The 16,377-nt window shown below is 31.6% G+C and overlaps 1 protein-coding gene, 1 long non-coding RNA gene and 1 pseudogene across 3 annotated transcripts; 1 reads left to right on the top strand and 2 right to left on the bottom strand.

The window, feature by feature from the left end:
* Window positions 1-54: 54 nt before the first annotated feature.
* Window positions 55-14,438, bottom strand: LOC126909011 (E3 ubiquitin-protein ligase RNF8-like). 2 transcript variants are annotated; one of them, XM_050691372.1, is made up of 7 exons: window positions 13,818-14,438; window positions 6,465-6,531; window positions 5,733-5,849; window positions 5,458-5,527; window positions 4,551-4,648; window positions 3,402-3,600; window positions 55-239 (listed from the first exon to the last, which is right to left on the bottom strand). In XM_050691372.1, exons 3-7 carry the CDS (start codon window positions 5,826-5,828, stop codon window positions 202-204), a joined length of 501 nt encoding a protein of 166 aa, XP_050547329.1. In that variant the 5' UTR covers window positions 5,829-5,849; window positions 6,465-6,531; window positions 13,818-14,438; the 3' UTR covers window positions 55-201. The 2 variants fall into 2 exon arrangements, with proteins under 2 accessions (XP_050547329.1, XP_050547328.1); XM_050691371.1 differs by lacking the exon at window positions 55-239 and adding an exon at window positions 2,596-3,347 and having other exon boundaries at window positions 13,818-14,187.
* On the top strand, window positions 3,886-6,200 carry LOC126909012 (uncharacterized). The gene is made up of 3 exons (XR_007704898.1): window positions 3,886-4,053; window positions 5,330-5,421; window positions 5,850-6,200. It is a non-coding gene; the product is annotated as an uncharacterized LOC126909012 (long non-coding RNA).
* Window positions 11,870-15,328, bottom strand: LOC126909013 (uncharacterized; annotated as a pseudogene).
* Between the last annotated feature and the right edge of the window lie 1,049 nt (window positions 15,329-16,377).

The following is a 16,377-nucleotide window of genomic DNA, read 5'->3' as shown; positions in this document are numbered from 1 at the left end:
ATAATGTATTAATAATTATAGTGGAAAATTGCTAATTGTTCAAAAGTGTTGAAACCCCTTAAACACATCTTTAACTGCCTAGGAACACAGGGATCTCATAAAATTAATAGATGCATTAAACATTTTCATTAGAATACTAATTATATAGTATTTTGTGGGATTAAAATATGGTTACCTGCATGAGTCATTTCTATTTTCTCTCTAGTAATCAACTAAAATTATTTTAAAGGAAAGTCCTTCTGTAAAAACAAAAATTATTTCTTTTAAAGAGTCATATTTCTAAATTTTTTAAAAATATTTTGAGACATTATTCAAATACACTTTATTTAAGTATGGTAGTATTTAAGTTCATTATTCTTTAATTAAAAAATACTGTTGAACTCATTGTTTAGATAAACCAGCTCAGTAAAATTTCAACTAGTGTATAAACATTTTTTTATGTTAATCATAACTATTCGATTGTGCTGATTCCACATATAATTTTACCTAAAATATAACTATTTTTAAAAATAAAAAATAATTTTACTTCTTAAAATAAACCAAANATTTTACCTAAAATATAACTATTTTGAAAAATAAAAAATAATTTTACTTCTTGAAATAAACCAAAAAGAAGATAATTGAAAATAGTAGTAAATGAATAATTTAAATTGATGGTAAAAATTAATATTAAAAAAACGGTAGAACAGAGGGATCGAGGCACAGTGTGGACGAGGCATAGATGAGACAAGTATAGATGATATCTGACAGTGATTAAAATCACTGTCGTAAGAAACGCTTCGATGCAAATCTGTGGATATTGTTTCATTTAGAGAAATTGGTGGATTATTTCAAAAGCAACATTAACTCTTATTTCTTTGATTATATCCTGATTTGTAGGTCTTTATATATAAAATATTATATATGAATAAATACTAGTTATAATTATTAAATTCAGTATACAATTGATATTCAGTAATTTAATATTGTAATTTATACGGATAAATTATAAAAAAAATGAAAAAGTTATATTTTGCTTTACATTTACGTGTAAAAGCGTCAGATTGAATTTGAGCCGTGCAAATAGAATTTCCCTATAATAAACGTGTATTTTCGTAAAAATTGTAATTTTAATAATTTCATTGGTTTTATCAGTTCAATCAACTTTATCAGCTTAAAAGTTGTAAAAATTAGATGTAATTAAAACTAATGATTCGTTAAAATTAAGTTTAAATAAAGTTTTTAATAAACATAATATATTGTATATTGTAAATATATATATTTTCAATATATTAAGCAGGAAAAAATGATTGAAGAAATAATAAAAATCCTAGAAAAAAAACAAAAAAATTCAGTGTTGTGATATTNAAAAAAAAAAAATTAAGGTTTTTAATTAAGCAGGAAAAAATGATTGAAGAAATAATAAAAATCCTAGAAAAAAAAACAAAAAAATACAGTGTTGTGATATTTAAATAGCACTCAACCATTACTGTATCAATTTTTGGCCTTGAATTTTTGTACATGACCTTATAAGGATATAATAAAAAAAAAATTTTATTAGTTGATTTAAAAATGGTACTTTTGGCCGGCTAAATCAGCGTTTGGTCCCACTGTGTGGTGGTGAGTATGCCAGTGGAAACGATTTGGTGAACATTTTACGCATTATATTAATAATAAATTTACTGTATGTTATTGTTTTTTTATGTACGCAAACAATTCTGTAGGTTGAAGTACCCGTTGGAGCCATCCGGACCGTGTGCGCCTATCGCACCGTCTCCGGAGTGGAGGCAAGAGTCCTGGCTTCTCTGCCGCCCGCGGACCTGCTGGCCGTCGAACGCGCCAACGGACACGAGCTCCGGAAAAGCACCGGTCAACCGCTTCGCGCGGAGGACCGGCTGCAGCTCCGGAACATCACGGTGTCCAACGGGCGCCGACGACTGGCCGAGGAAGAATCCGCGCCGACGTGCCATCACTGGCCGGGAGAAGCGGATAATGCATCGCATACGCTCTTCCGGTGCGAGGCGTGGGCCAGCGAGCGGGAAGAGTTGGAGTGTCGCTCGGGGTCCGCGTTCGGCGTCGAGTCCATGATGAGACCTGATTCTGAGAAGCCAGGAGGGGTGGTCTCTGGTTCAGGCGTTCGCCGAACCGGTGATGAGCCAAAAAGAGGAGGCCGAACGCCTGTGGCAGAGACTGCCAAGGGTAGGATGACCTGCGGCGCTACTGGCGCCGTAGGTATATTATGTGTTTTATGTATAGTGTTGTGAATTATTTGGCCAACCCACGCGAAGTCCTGTCCCCACCTCCACGCGGTGCAACCTGGGCAACGGATCCCACTCAGGGATCCGGCTAAAGGGGAGGCCACACTACGTTGTGAATCAGCTCTTGATTAACTTTGGGCTGATTCACAACGTGGTGGTGTGATTTATAGACGGCGTGGGCCGCCCTGAAGTAATGCCTAACGGCAGTTCCAGGGCGGCCCACAATCATTCAGGGGGTAGTAAAAAAAAAAAAGGGTTTACTGTGTTCGATGGGGTTGCACTTTTTTCCGTTAACACTTTCTCCCAATAATCATATCATACAGAAAAAAACATATTAATTAGATGAATGGTAATCTTTCTTTTTTTTATGGTTAGATATCTATCATTGAAATTTGTTGTTATTTTTTATTATTAGTCATATGGGCTAACCGCTTTAGTAGGAAACGGGTGGCGAACAAAATTCTTATGTACCAACCAATAGCTCTAGCTCCCAAGGTTTTATTTTATTATTTAATAGAGTTCATGTAAAATATAATTAAAATACTTATGCTTATTTATATTTGTATTAAAAACATTAAATAATATGTTATTGTGCTCATAGTTGTTAAAAAAGTACCTATCATTTTGCTTGGTATCAAATATCTTTTAATTAAAATTTAAAATACAATAGGTGAGATAATGTATAGAAAATATTTTATTTTTAACAATAAGGTAAATTATCTTAATTTTATATAAAATTTAACAATTTTAAATTCAAAGTTTAAATATTACATATGTAGTATGAGTTTATTAAACTAAGTTGTACAAAAACAAACTAAAATTATTTATAAAATTCACATGAATAATTATAATTATTTAATTATATTTTGTTCAATTTTTCTAAAAATATGAAAGAGTAAAAAGTAATTTTTCTTTTGGAAAGTTTAAAATGTATTACATCAGTCAAAAATTCAGGTATTTATCAAAACATAACTTCATGAATTCTTTGCACTATTTCTTATTGAACATGTGCAGGTTGTGTATTTCGACGTTGAGTTGTACCTCTTCTTCTACCACCTCTTCTAGCAGTTTGTGGTGCATACTCTACTCGTGGGACATTAACTGTCAATTCTAAAAATAGTTATAACAATAAATATAAGTTAATAAATGTTCAAATATACTTACTTTCTTGTTGTACTTTTTCCCGATGTTCTTTTATTTCATTCCCAAGAAGATTACACATATTAGTAATAAAGTTATCCAGAGCTAGACAAAGAGTTTTGGTTCTAACTAAAGTTAGACAAATAGGACACACAGGCCTTTTTGCAAAACAAGTATTTAAACAAACTTCACAAAATGTATGGCTGCAATTAATTGTACACGCCTAAAAAAAAAAACAAATTTACATATTAAATTTTATATAAAATATTCATTTTCACAATTTATGACTAAATTTTATTTATTTCCCAATGATAATGAGATATTTAAAATCATTTTTTTAATCTAATTTATTGATGCGTAAAATTCAAGTTTTCTTGAACTAACATTTTGAGATAAAATATGTTTTATTTAAACTTCAAACCCAAATTCTAAAATAAAATAATTTTGTTGGTATAATTATGAAATATATGATTTTTTTTTCAGTCTCTTAGAAGCTAATTTATTAAAAACAAAATTTAAAAACTCATTTAAATTTTGGATAATATAGTTACTAAATTATAAAATACTAATATATATCAATGACATAGTAATATTTTTCATTTTACTTAAATTGAATTTTATTTTCATAAACAAATTTACTTTAAAATGTCACACGTCATGGTAAAGTAATGTAAATGTAAGTAAATGAAGTAATTGTAAAATCGTTTTTTATCTTAGAAGATTGAGTAAATTTTATTTTAAATTTGTGTCTTCATATGTTTAGAAATCATATTAATTGTTAGTTCAAAATAAAAATATGTACATTAACCTAAAGAAAAGCATTTTAAATTACTTTACTAGATTTTACTATATGAATTTTACAATTGATTTTTAAACAGATTTATTTACTTTTTCAACTAATAAAAAAGAAATTTTCATCAGAAATAATTTTTTTAGTTAAAATATTTTAGCTTTACTTTTCAGAAATTTTATTTACAATTCTAGGATTAGAAAATTCAAAAAGTTTTCAGATCTCTAATATCATTTTATAATATTTAACAATCTTAAAATTGATTAAAAAGTATTCCAAAATGCATTTTTTAACCAAAGTAACATAATAAATTTGCTAAGAACTTTTAACATGATGACGTTTTAAAATTACGCTATTAATGGATTTAAATGTAAAAATAATACCTTAACCATTAATTCATTACAAATTGGACATAGAAAATCACTTTCTAGAACCCTATAGACTTTGTCTTTGATCGTTTCTTCAATTTTTGATATTTGATCTAGAAAAATAATTCAAACAAAAAAATTAACTTCTCAAAAAAAAAAAGATAATAATTAAAGTATGTTGAAGCTATTAAATGACTTAACAAAGTTTAACTTAAAAATTTTATCTAGAAAATAGAATTACAAATGATAATAATTTAATAATAATTTGATAAATACCTCTTTTTAATGTAATTTAACATTAGCCTTAATGCAATTGAAAGTTTAGGAAAAATAAGATAAATTAATTTTTTCAAAAATGTCTTAAATCCATAGGTGTTTTTTTTTTTTAATTAATATTTTTTCTTATCAATATATTTAATATAAGAAATAAGATTTATTTATTTTTAAAACGTGATGAAGATATTTCTAAAATATTTATAAAAATCAATTAAGACCACACATGACATTGCATTATAAATTATATTTTTCTTAGAGATTTGAATTATAATTGTTATAATATAAAAAAATGTAATATTTTATAAACAAAAATGTATGTGTTATATGTAACTGCTTTTGATAATTAGTTAATAATCAATGACCATATGGACATGATATTGTTACCAATGTTTCTAATGTTCAATTTAATACAATAGTAATATATAAGCCCAAAATTAATTTATACCCCATTACGTGAACTCCATCCAAAAAATAAATAAATGGAGTTCATAGGTTATTCACTTATATATTTTATACAGGTAAATAAGTCCAGATTAAGACACAGTATATTTCATGTTATATACTAAGAATATCATGCGACTTTGCTTAAACAGGTGTAAAATTAAATAAAGTAAGTTAATAACAATATATATACTTATATAATCACCTTGTTGTATTTTTAAAGTATTTTGGTAATCTAAATTCTTTTTTGTTAATTCATAATTAGCGAGTTTATGCTGCGGAAAAAATTTTTTTTAATATGATTTAATACAAAAATATAGGTTAATAAAACATGATTTTAGAACTAATTTAAAAACTAATACATTCTATATATATTTTTTTAATTATAGTAAATGTTAATAAAAAAAAAAATTATTGTGTGAAAATAATACAATATGTATAAACTAGTGGTTAAGTTATATTTACTTAAAATATATTTACTTTTAGAAGTGTTTTTTTCAATTTTTTAACTTTTTTTGATGCTTGATTAATTATTTTATTAAATTTATCTAATTTAGCATTTAGAAAACGCTTCATTGATGCTTTTTCACTTTTCAGCTAAAATGAATCAACTAATAATTAAAAAATTGGATTTAAATAAGTGATACGGTCACATTTTGTGCACAAATCTTGGTTCAGTCAATAACATTTAACAGCTTGGTCAGCATTCATGCTTATTACAGATAGATATACAGGGACCCGCTGACAATGTTAATATACACATTCTTACAGAAAACTGTTTGTGAAAATGTAGTGCAACAAGCAGTTGAGGACTACCATATGAATGTTTAACATCTAATTAATATTATTTGAACTTATTATTATTATAAAATTGTGATTTAAAAAATTATAATTCTCATGATGTTTATAGCACATTGTCACCTCCTTGATGGACATTCTCAACATATCTTGAATCCATAGATTATTATTATTATTATTATTTTATTTTATTATTAATAAACTTTATTATTTGATTCCATTATACTTTAATTAGTTTTTTCTAATGGGATATGTACTAATAAAAATGTTGGGTTACTGTTAGATATGTTATGTTGGATATGTACCGAAATAGGGTCGTATCATAAGTAAAAATTAAAAATAAATATATAATTTTTGTATTCATTTAAAGAAATTAATTGTAAAAAAAAGATCATCCACAGAATTAAAACTTACAATATTGTCAATATAAGATTGACTTTTACTAGATTCATGTTCTTCATCGTGTACTTCATTATTTGGTCTGAAAAATAAATGCAATTGATTTAAACATCTAACTTGATAAAAATTAAACACAAAAACCAGAGTAGTTTTAAAAGAATAGGGTATATATGAATGAAATATTTTAAGCATAATTCTGAATTTTGCAAAAAAGCATTTTACCGTGAATGCAAGTTTTTTTAATAATTTTTTGTGAGCAAAGCATAGTTTAAAAGTTAAAATTTAAAAAGGAATAATTTTTTTCATTTTTTTAACAATATTATTCATTAAATGTTAACGCGTATCCAAATGGTACGGCACTCAAGGTATATATATATTATATATTTATGTCTATGTGTATATATATTTACACAAGCACAACAGTAAAAACAAAGAACGACGTCGGAAGACAATAGTTGATTCTTATAATATTAGATATTTTCCTCAATTCGAACAATGTTATACGTATGTAACAATGGACAACTACTCTTCTGTCGTGGGTAATATCGGTAATGAGCACACTCGTCGCAATCCAAAAAAAAAAAACACGGGAAAACAATGAAACACAAACAGCACACAAGAAAAAGGCAAACCAATTAAGGTCAACGTCGGAAACATTTCTGCGTTTCTGATAGTTTCTTACTGACGTAGGATATGATTCTTCTCTCTCCCAGTTCATCTTCGCGTTAAAAGAGTATTGCTCCCACGCCCATTTCACTCGCATCGGTTTGAAGGCAGAAAGTTTTGGTGTAGTCAGGAGGACTCAGACGTAGGGACTCACACAGGGCCTTTTTTACCTGTTCTAAAGCCCTTTGATGGTCTTCCGTCCACAACCATTTCGTCCCCCTTCTTATTAGATTTTTCAGTGGCGCTATTGTTTCGGTGTAGTTGTCGACGAATTGACAATACCAATTAAATATGTCGAGGCATCTACGTAGATATTCCGTGGGACCGATAGGACGCGGATGGACTCGATCGGTGCTGACCACGGCGATACACTCGGTTCTATTAGCCCTTGCGCCTCCATGTTGTCGTTTACCATATCGTCAATAACCTCCTGCTTATGTAGGGGGTAGGGGTACGGTTTTAGTGCGATAGGAGCGGGTCTTTCAATAGAATGTCGTGTTCGATCAATTTTGTGCGACCCACCGTGTGTCGTTAAAGACCGCTGCGTAATTACATATCGTCTGTGTTAATAACGCGCTCGTTCGTGGGTCGCCGGTTATATCTAACTGCGTCAGATGTGGTTTGCGGATCGTGTGTCGTGCGCCCGATTTCCAACAAGCGGTTGTACGTTTCCTATTGCCTAGGTGTATTATTCCTGCTGAGCAGTCCCAGACGACTTTCTGATCAATCAGAAAATCACGGCCAAGTAATATCGAACTCCGATACCCTGATTACATCCGAATTTACCGCGGCGTCCCCTCCATTCCCATAAGAGGGGTGCGGTGCCGAAAAAGTGCCAAGATCGTTTTAAACGAAACGTCATCTAAAACGCTGCGCCCTGTTTGGTTCTGTTGTAGGCTGGAGGGGCGGACTAATTCCCTCCTAGCCGATTGCCGTTTCCCGATACCGACGGTCTGTTTGGGCACTGGCAGTGCCAGTGTCGCTCGCCGCAATATCGGCACGGGTTAGGGGTGCGTCCGCGTTTGCATAACCCACTCGCTGTCGGGACGCTGGCGGAGCGTACCGAGGAGCCGCGGTTTTATCTACGTCGTGCGCTATCTCACGTAGATCGGCGAAAGACGCTGGGTGCATTAACCGTATCATAGCGCGGTAATCGTCCCGTAAAAGCCCCGTTAACTGTCGCACAAGTTGTTGCTCCGGTAAACCACAACGTACTCGCACGGCCGCCAAACGTTGTTTATGAATAATAAACTCGGTTAACGTTTGTCGGGGGCCCTGTCGCGTCGTTTTTAAGTCCGTCTCGAGCGCAGTGCTGATATCGATATTGTCGAACTCCTCGAGTAATTCGGACCTAAATTCCGCCCATGGCATATTGTTTAACTTAATCGCTCGCCACCAATCACCTGCCCTGTCGTTCAGAAACGGGACGACGATGTTCACCCACGCGGTTGGGTGTATAGATGACAGAGTAGATCTTCCGCTCTGTCTAGAAACTCCCGTGGGTCCTCTTCGTTTCTCCCGTAATATTCAGGTAAGCAGCTGCGTACGGTGCTTAGGTCGAGGTAAGATACTGTTGTATTTAAATATAGATTAAAACTTTTTGTTCTAAACTTATAGTTATAGTAGTTCAATAATAACGCAAAATGTAGTTAATAAAGATATAATCAATCAAAATAAAACATATAAAACATTGATACACTTAAAACCGGATAAATAAATAATACACAAAATAAAAACTTAATGTCACAAACGTACCACACGGAAAGAGATTACCTTCGGTACTCCCGAGGTCTTCTCTTTCTCCTTCCTTCAATTCATTCCATTTCATCTTATATACTAACATATTTTGTTTTTCTTTTAATAAAATTCATATAGCAATCATTTTCAAAAATGTTTATAAATATTTACTCCCTGATAGTAACAATAATTCGGGAATTACAATTAATCTAAACATTACAAAAGTGTTCTACTTCTAGGTTTACAAATAATAGACTATATTATTTTTTTGTAATAATAGATCAAGAAATTCATAGTTAAATCAAACTTTACAAAAATGCTTTGTTTTCAGTTTTACAAAATAATGACCTATATTACAGTACCAACACAGACCGCGAGCTGCGGGTAGGCGACGAATCATTGAAAGACCGACGACCGTCGGTTGTGTTAAATTGCCCCTCCCGTGGTTGGCGCGTAAACGAAAAATCGGTCGACTAGTTCTCATATGTATGAGTGCGCGTATAATGTTCGTCTTGTCAACCCGTGCTACATATCCGTGGTAGCGACGCTTGTCCGTACGACCGTCTCATATTGCGGGCTTCTTGCGCTTCGATGTCCGCGAGGCGCTCGTGTCCGTCGTTTCCGATGGACCGAATGTAACGCGATGCGCGTCCGTTCGTCGACTATCGCTTCGCTCTACGTTAACTTGACGAATAGTCGGTTGTGCAGCAACGTGTGGGGACGGCAGCATATTTTGACTGATTCGCTCCAACACGTTTGAAATCTGTCGCTGTTCCATTGACACACGCGACAGCGACCTTTCTAGTTCAGTCATACGTGCCTCGATCCGAGCGTTATTCGAAATGTCGCCAATGTTCTGTCGGATCGCCCAGACTTGTTCTGCCGCGTGCGCTATCGAGCGGGCAACGTTTACGTCCTCGACGTACGGTGCGCCTAGTTGACCGCTTGCGCGCGTAATTTCCCCCGGTCGTTCGACATCGGATTCGTCGTCTGATGTGCGTAGCGCGAGGTTCACCGGATGTGTGCCCCGGTAAAGGTGCTACGCCGGGCCGCTGATAGTTCGCTGACACGGTCCGTGGAGTTGTCTAAAACCCTCACTTCGGGTTCGCGGACCGGAATTTCGCTATCGACCGGCGTACGGGGCGGTAAAATTTCGGTAGCTGTATTCCTCCCTTCGCTACTTATGTTTTCCTCTAGCATAATCAGCATAATGGGTTTCGTTGCGTAGCATGGTAGCTGTCTGAAAGCGCATTCGCGGCGTAATTCAGCGCAATTCACATTTGTGCTAATGATTTCCCCGACATATTGACCTTGAATATTATTTGTTTATTTACAAACCTTAATAATCAAATGTATGCTACGTTGATAGCGCAGATAAACAATATCTCCGTTTACGGTCAAATTTGCTACTGCAGTAGAAAACAAGCGTTATTATTATTGCTTTTGTTGTACCGCGATAAGATGGTACGGGACCGCCGTATATGATATGGCAGCGAGTGAACAACAATAATAACGGTTACCTGGGAATCGGCCGCTTTGACAAGGTCAGACGAAAATATACTATTTTTACCAAAAGACTGTAACTATCGGCCGGAAATTCACTTCTTGTCCGTATCAATAAGGTCTTTATAACAAACTGTAACCAACACTTTTAGGCCCGTTTCACACTAGCGCTTACGATGTACGCGTCTTGTATTTTTTCGTCATTTTGTCATGACTTCTACCCCTAGCAAGTTCTCGAAAAATGACTCTCATTATAGACACTGAAATTTTGATAAATGAGATTCAGTTAAGAACAAATTTGTGGAATTCAAGGGATGAAAGGTATAAGGACAGGGATATTAGAGCAGCAACCTTTAGAGGAGTAGCGCAATGTGTTGTAATGGGGTGCGATGCTATGAACAGCAACGATCAAAAAGATGCAAGTGAGTATTTATGCGTGTATATTGTACACAGGCATTGTCCCCTCTGGGGGCGGGCGGTCGATCATCCCATTAAAATGTTTCCAATGAAATAAAATTATGTGTGCACATACAGGTAGGTCACAACAAACGATTATCTTAACGCATAAGGTTAGAGGACATAAAATGGGAGAATAACTGGAATATATCATTCTTTTTCATTTAATATTATTACCATTTGTTTTTAAGAGTGTTCCGGAACGTTATTTTATACTGAAAATTATCAACTTTTTTAAAAATGGACGAATAAAAACCATTTAGATATTTTCTATTTGTTAAGTATATTTTTGGACCCTTTACCTGCCCACAAGGAGGCATTCAAAATAAACATATGTTAAATTAAAGCTTTACCCTACAAATTACAAGTTAAATTTAAAAAATTGTCCCGACACCTTATCTAATCACCCTATAAATTTACAATACAAAATATTCAATATTAATTTCATACTATTTTAATTTCTATAATATTTATTTATTTATTCATTTATTATACTTATAAATCATAAAACTAGTCATCATGATATAATTAAGGAATTAGGGTCAATGTTGTTTTTGGTATAACCCAACAATTCCTTCTAAAAATTAAACTCAATCTACAGATATGCATCGATACGATTTTTATGATATTGATTTTAATTACTGTCAGATATAATCTATACTTATCTCAACTATTTATTTTGTTTGTTTACATATTTTTTTTGTTTATGAATAGTAAATATAAATATTTTAAAATTACCATTATCATTGTTCAGTGGACAAAGTACAGCAAAGGCGAAAAGTGCCAGGGACCAGATCAATAGCATAAAAATGTATAAAATATTACTTTTAAAAATTTTTATTTGTATGTTTATACTAAGAACAATTTTAATAAATGTTAATTATAAAAAAATGTTATTTTTTAGTAAAAATAATTCTTGCGGCAAAAACTTTTTACCAAAAGAATAAAAATCAAAGACTAATACTAAAGACTAGTAGTACTAAGAAGACACNGACCATTACTAGTAGTACTAAGAAGACATTTAACATAAACTTATTGAGCACATTACTTTTATTGACTTAATGAATCATTCTATCTTGCCATTCTACTTTACCAGCTTCGCTTATAAAGTAATTGGCAAACTGGTCCCTTAATATATTACCTGATCTATTATAAACATCGATTGAGTCATTAACACTTTCAAAACCATTAATACTTAATGTGTCTTCAAATCTAAATCCATCTCTATCCCTGACAAAATTATGCAATATACAACAAGCTTTAACAATTCTTATAGAAAGTTCTACACTTGTGTTCATCGATCTATGGAAAATTCGCCATTTGTTAGAAAGTATTCCAAAAGTTGATTCTATATATCTTCTTGCTAGAGACAAGCGATAATTGAATACTTTCCTTTTTGTAATTCAAATTGCTTCGTGCATATGGTCTAAGTATGCTTTGAGATACACCAAAAGCTTCATCAGCAACTATTACAAACGGTAATGGATTTCATTGGCCGGTTAAGGGTTTCGGTGGTGGTACAAAAAGTTCTTTATCTTCTAGGTTTTTTTTTAATTTTGTTTTTTTAACTGTTGAATCACTACACTTTCCTTGAGCTCCCACAACAATNAACACTTTCCTTGAGCTCCCACATCAATAAAAGTAAAACAATAATTTGCATCACAAATAGCCATAAGAACTATTGAATAGTAATGTTTGTAATTATAAAAATCTGATCCAATGTGGATTGGTTAATTAAGCGAATATGTTTTCCGTCCAAAGCGCCAATGCAATTTACAAAGTTAGCATCGTTTTCAAAACTCAAAGCAATTTCTTTACATTTTTGCTGAGCCGGCAAAGGCGTAATTTAAGATTTAAGTCCCCATAATTCGCTGCATACATCTTCTACTATTTTGCTGNTAAGATTTAAGTCCCCATAATTCGCTGCATAAATTTTCTACTACTTTACTAATAGTAGATATTCCCATTCTATAGGAGTAATGAAGGTCTGTGAATGAATTACCCGATGTTAAGTATCTATAAATACGAGCTAATTAAAATATTACGTCAGTAGTTATTCAAAAAACGTCAGTATGATTTCTGAGTAATTACAAATACTGTTAGATTTTACCCACCTAATATCGTGTTTTAATAATAAAAGTTTCAAAATGTGAATTGTCAATTTAATAGATTTTTTTTAAGTAAAAAAAATTACTTTTATTAAACCCCTAATATTTTCCTATAGAAAAAACATCAATTCCCCGTCATTTTATTGATAACTATTAGGTAGTTATTATAAAATTAGCTCCTTAAAAAAAAATTTATTTTAAGTAATATTTATTACTTACCTTAATGTCATGCACAGCCTTTCTGTCGGAGAAATAGGTACGCGAAAGTTACTATTTACGGTTAGCCCCTTTTCTAACTTCGAAAATAGTTCATGAAAAGATTTTAACGACATTCTGAAATAATTAAAACATTTCTCTTCGTGGTCTTTTAATTCAGAAAAAAGGGTTGCAAAAGTGCCATTAAGAGGTGTTTGAACCAGCATCGGGTGAACCCAAAATCGCCTATTTTTTTTTTTTTTGAAGTATTCTTTTTTAAAATGTGCCTATAGGCCGCAAAAGCCAACATACATCTTATCTGACATTCATTTTGAAAATAAATAGAAATCGCTATAGCAAAAACGCGGTATAGTGTGAAACAAAAAAAAAAAAAACGCTGCGCTTACAAGAATATACGCGCTAGTGTGAAACGGGCCTTAAACGACAATATTTACGGCAGATTATATTAAATAAACTGCTCTAACTTTATTTTTATAAAAGAAAATTTTCCCAGAGACCAGGCTAACAATCTAATCCCGCTAACACGTAACTGTGAATAACCCAGGTAAAAATTCACTGCTGTCACCAGTGAAATCCGTTCAAATAACTATATGAACTATCAAATTTGTAAGGGAGACTTCAACGTTAAAACTAAAATCTAATATAATTAGAAATAAAACTGAATCGGCTCAAAGCCTCTTACCTTAACTTCTCTCGGCCGGTTGAGATTTCTCTTCGGGGAGCCAGTTAACGCGTATCCAAATGGTACGGCACTCAAGGTATATATATATATTATATATTTATGTCTATGTGTATATTTACACAAGCACAACAGTAAAAACAAAGAAACAACGTGGGAAGACAATAGTTGATTCTTATAATATTAGATATTTTCCTCAATTCGAACAATGTTATACGTATTTAACATTGGGTAACTACTCTTCTGTCGTCGGTAATATCGATAATGAGCACACTCGCCGCAATCCAAAAAAAAAAAAAAACACGGGAAAATAATGAAACACAAACAGCACACAAGAAAAAGGCAAACCAGTTAAGGTCAACGTCGGAACCGAAACAGAGCGCAATATCAGTTATCCATATTCGGCGGCGGTGACCTTATCTCAGTGTTAAGGGCGGGGAGACAACCGATTGTCATATTAATAACTGGACGGCTGATGTCGCGAGAGACACGGATGAGCGCCAGCCTAGAGCGACGGGCGGTGCCGTGTCAATGTAAAATCTATATTTAAAGTTTTATAAACAAATATTGTTCATACTCTTTGTAATTATCATATTAAGCGATTAGAAAGTTTATAATAAAAATAACCGACTTATATTAAACGAATGAATTAAAATAATATTTTTCAGATATTTTTGATTTAGACAGTGTTTATAATAATCAATTTATTTGATGGCGTTTAATAAAATGAATAATAGATTTGATTATATTAGTGTATTCTTTATCTATATTATACAAATTACTTACACACATGATGTCTTAAGAATAAACTTACTTCAATTTTTTGTTTGTACATGTTTGTAAAACAAATCTGTACATATATTTAATATTTCCACTCCCATCTGCAAAGGAAATAACATCTCCGTGATTTAAAACTTGATAATTATTTTGGTCATCAGGAATTTGCACACAATTTACATAAGTTTCATTGTCTGTTCCCTGTAGTACAGATATTGTTTATCAACTTAGAATTAATTATTTTCTTTGATAGATAAATTAATATATACATGCAATAAGAGTTTTAAGTCTTACATTGTGAGAAATAAGATATTGGCCATTGGATTTATTTATAAAACAATGTCGTCGTGCTATAGATTCTTCTTCAATTACGAGTGAACAGGNAACAATGTCGTCGTGAAATAGATTTATCTTCAATTACAAGTGAACAGGCAAGGGAACGTCCAATAACAAACTGAAGAGTTATAATATATCAATTTAACCATTTTAAAGAAAAATAAAGTATATTGTAAAATATAAAACAAAGTTAAGATGGCTTAAAGTTAATATAGATATTATTTTCATATAAAAATATATGTATTTTTAATAAGTTCATCTTAACACTTAAATTGATTTTATTTCCTAAAGAAAAAATCTACCTCAGTCTCTCCAATAGGATAGTTAATGCCATTAGCCAAGCACTGTAATGTTGCATCACCAGTTATGTCAGAACAACTGTTACTTCTTTTTAAGCTCATTGTATTTTTTATCTCTTTTAAGATTTAAGGTATTCACTTTCAAATCTATCGNTTTTATCTCTTTTAAGATTTAAGGTATTCAGTTTCAAATCTATCATATAAATACACTTTAAAGTAATGAAAGTATTTGTTTTGATTTAAAAACATTCGAAACTATGGTAGCAGATGATAATTACATACTGATAATACAAAATAGAACAATTTTATAAAAGTTCATAGAAAATAATAATGTTAAACAATTAAATAACTGGAGTCAATTTTGATGAACAATACGTCAAAAGATCACAAATTGTATTTAGTCGAAGACATTACCCTCCAAAATTGAAAAAAATTCCCTCGTTCCCCGTAAATGGGGGAAATCACCCAAAAAAATTACAAATTTAAAAATCGCTAATTTTCAAAATTTTTTCAATTTTTTTTACTAAAAACTGCCGTAACTTTTTTAAAAATGAACATATCAATATAATTTTTTTTTTATATATAGATGCATGATATCATTACCTTTCATTTGGTTAATTTTTTTTTGTATATTTGACCCTTTAACTGCCCACAGGGGGGGATTTAAAATGACAACTTTTTTACAAAAAATTTACTTTTTCAACTTATTTTTTGAAAATGTTCCGGAAAGTCTGACACTTTTATATATATCTTAAATTAAAGCTAATGTAATGTACTTTATTATGCAAAAAAAAATTTTCAAACTTTATTTTGTCTNGCAAAAAAAATTTTCAAACTTTATTTTGTCTTTATGTTGAAAATAGCTACCAAATGCTATTATTGTGTGAAAATTCTCGATTTTATTTTTTACATTTTTAACTTTATAATGATATAACTTATTGAAAAGTGTATGGATCAACATAATTTTTTAATGTGAAATAATATTTTTTAATAGTCCCTTTTTCATACTTTATCATACTTTATCTTAATCAGGATATAATTAAGGAACTAGTAGATTATGTTGCTCTTGGAATTATCCACCAATTTTAGCTTCGATGCGAAGCTGAGAAGGTATCGGTTTTACTATGATGTGTTTTTTTTTTTTTTTTTTT

This window comes from Daktulosphaira vitifoliae, unplaced genomic scaffold (assembly GCF_025091365.1).
Source record: "Daktulosphaira vitifoliae isolate Bord-2020 unplaced genomic scaffold, ASM2509136v1 Scaffold_74, whole genome shotgun sequence".
NCBI classification, from domain to species: domain Eukaryota; kingdom Metazoa; phylum Arthropoda; class Insecta; order Hemiptera; family Phylloxeridae; genus Daktulosphaira; species Daktulosphaira vitifoliae.
This window is presented reverse-complemented; position numbering and strand designations above follow the sequence as displayed.

Coding starts and splice junctions, on each gene's coding strand:
- LOC126909011 (XM_050691371.1), bottom strand. CDS start 5,828: ATGAAGCGTTTTCTAAATGCTAAATTAGATAAATTTAATAAAATAATT. Junction 5,528..5,732: donor TGAAAAAAACACTTCTAAAA/GTAAATATATTT, acceptor TTTTTTCCGCAG/CATAAACTCGCTAATTATGA. Junction 4,649..5,457: donor TACTTTAAAAATACAACAAG/GTGATTATATAA, acceptor TTATTTTTCTAG/ATCAAATATCAAAAATTGAA.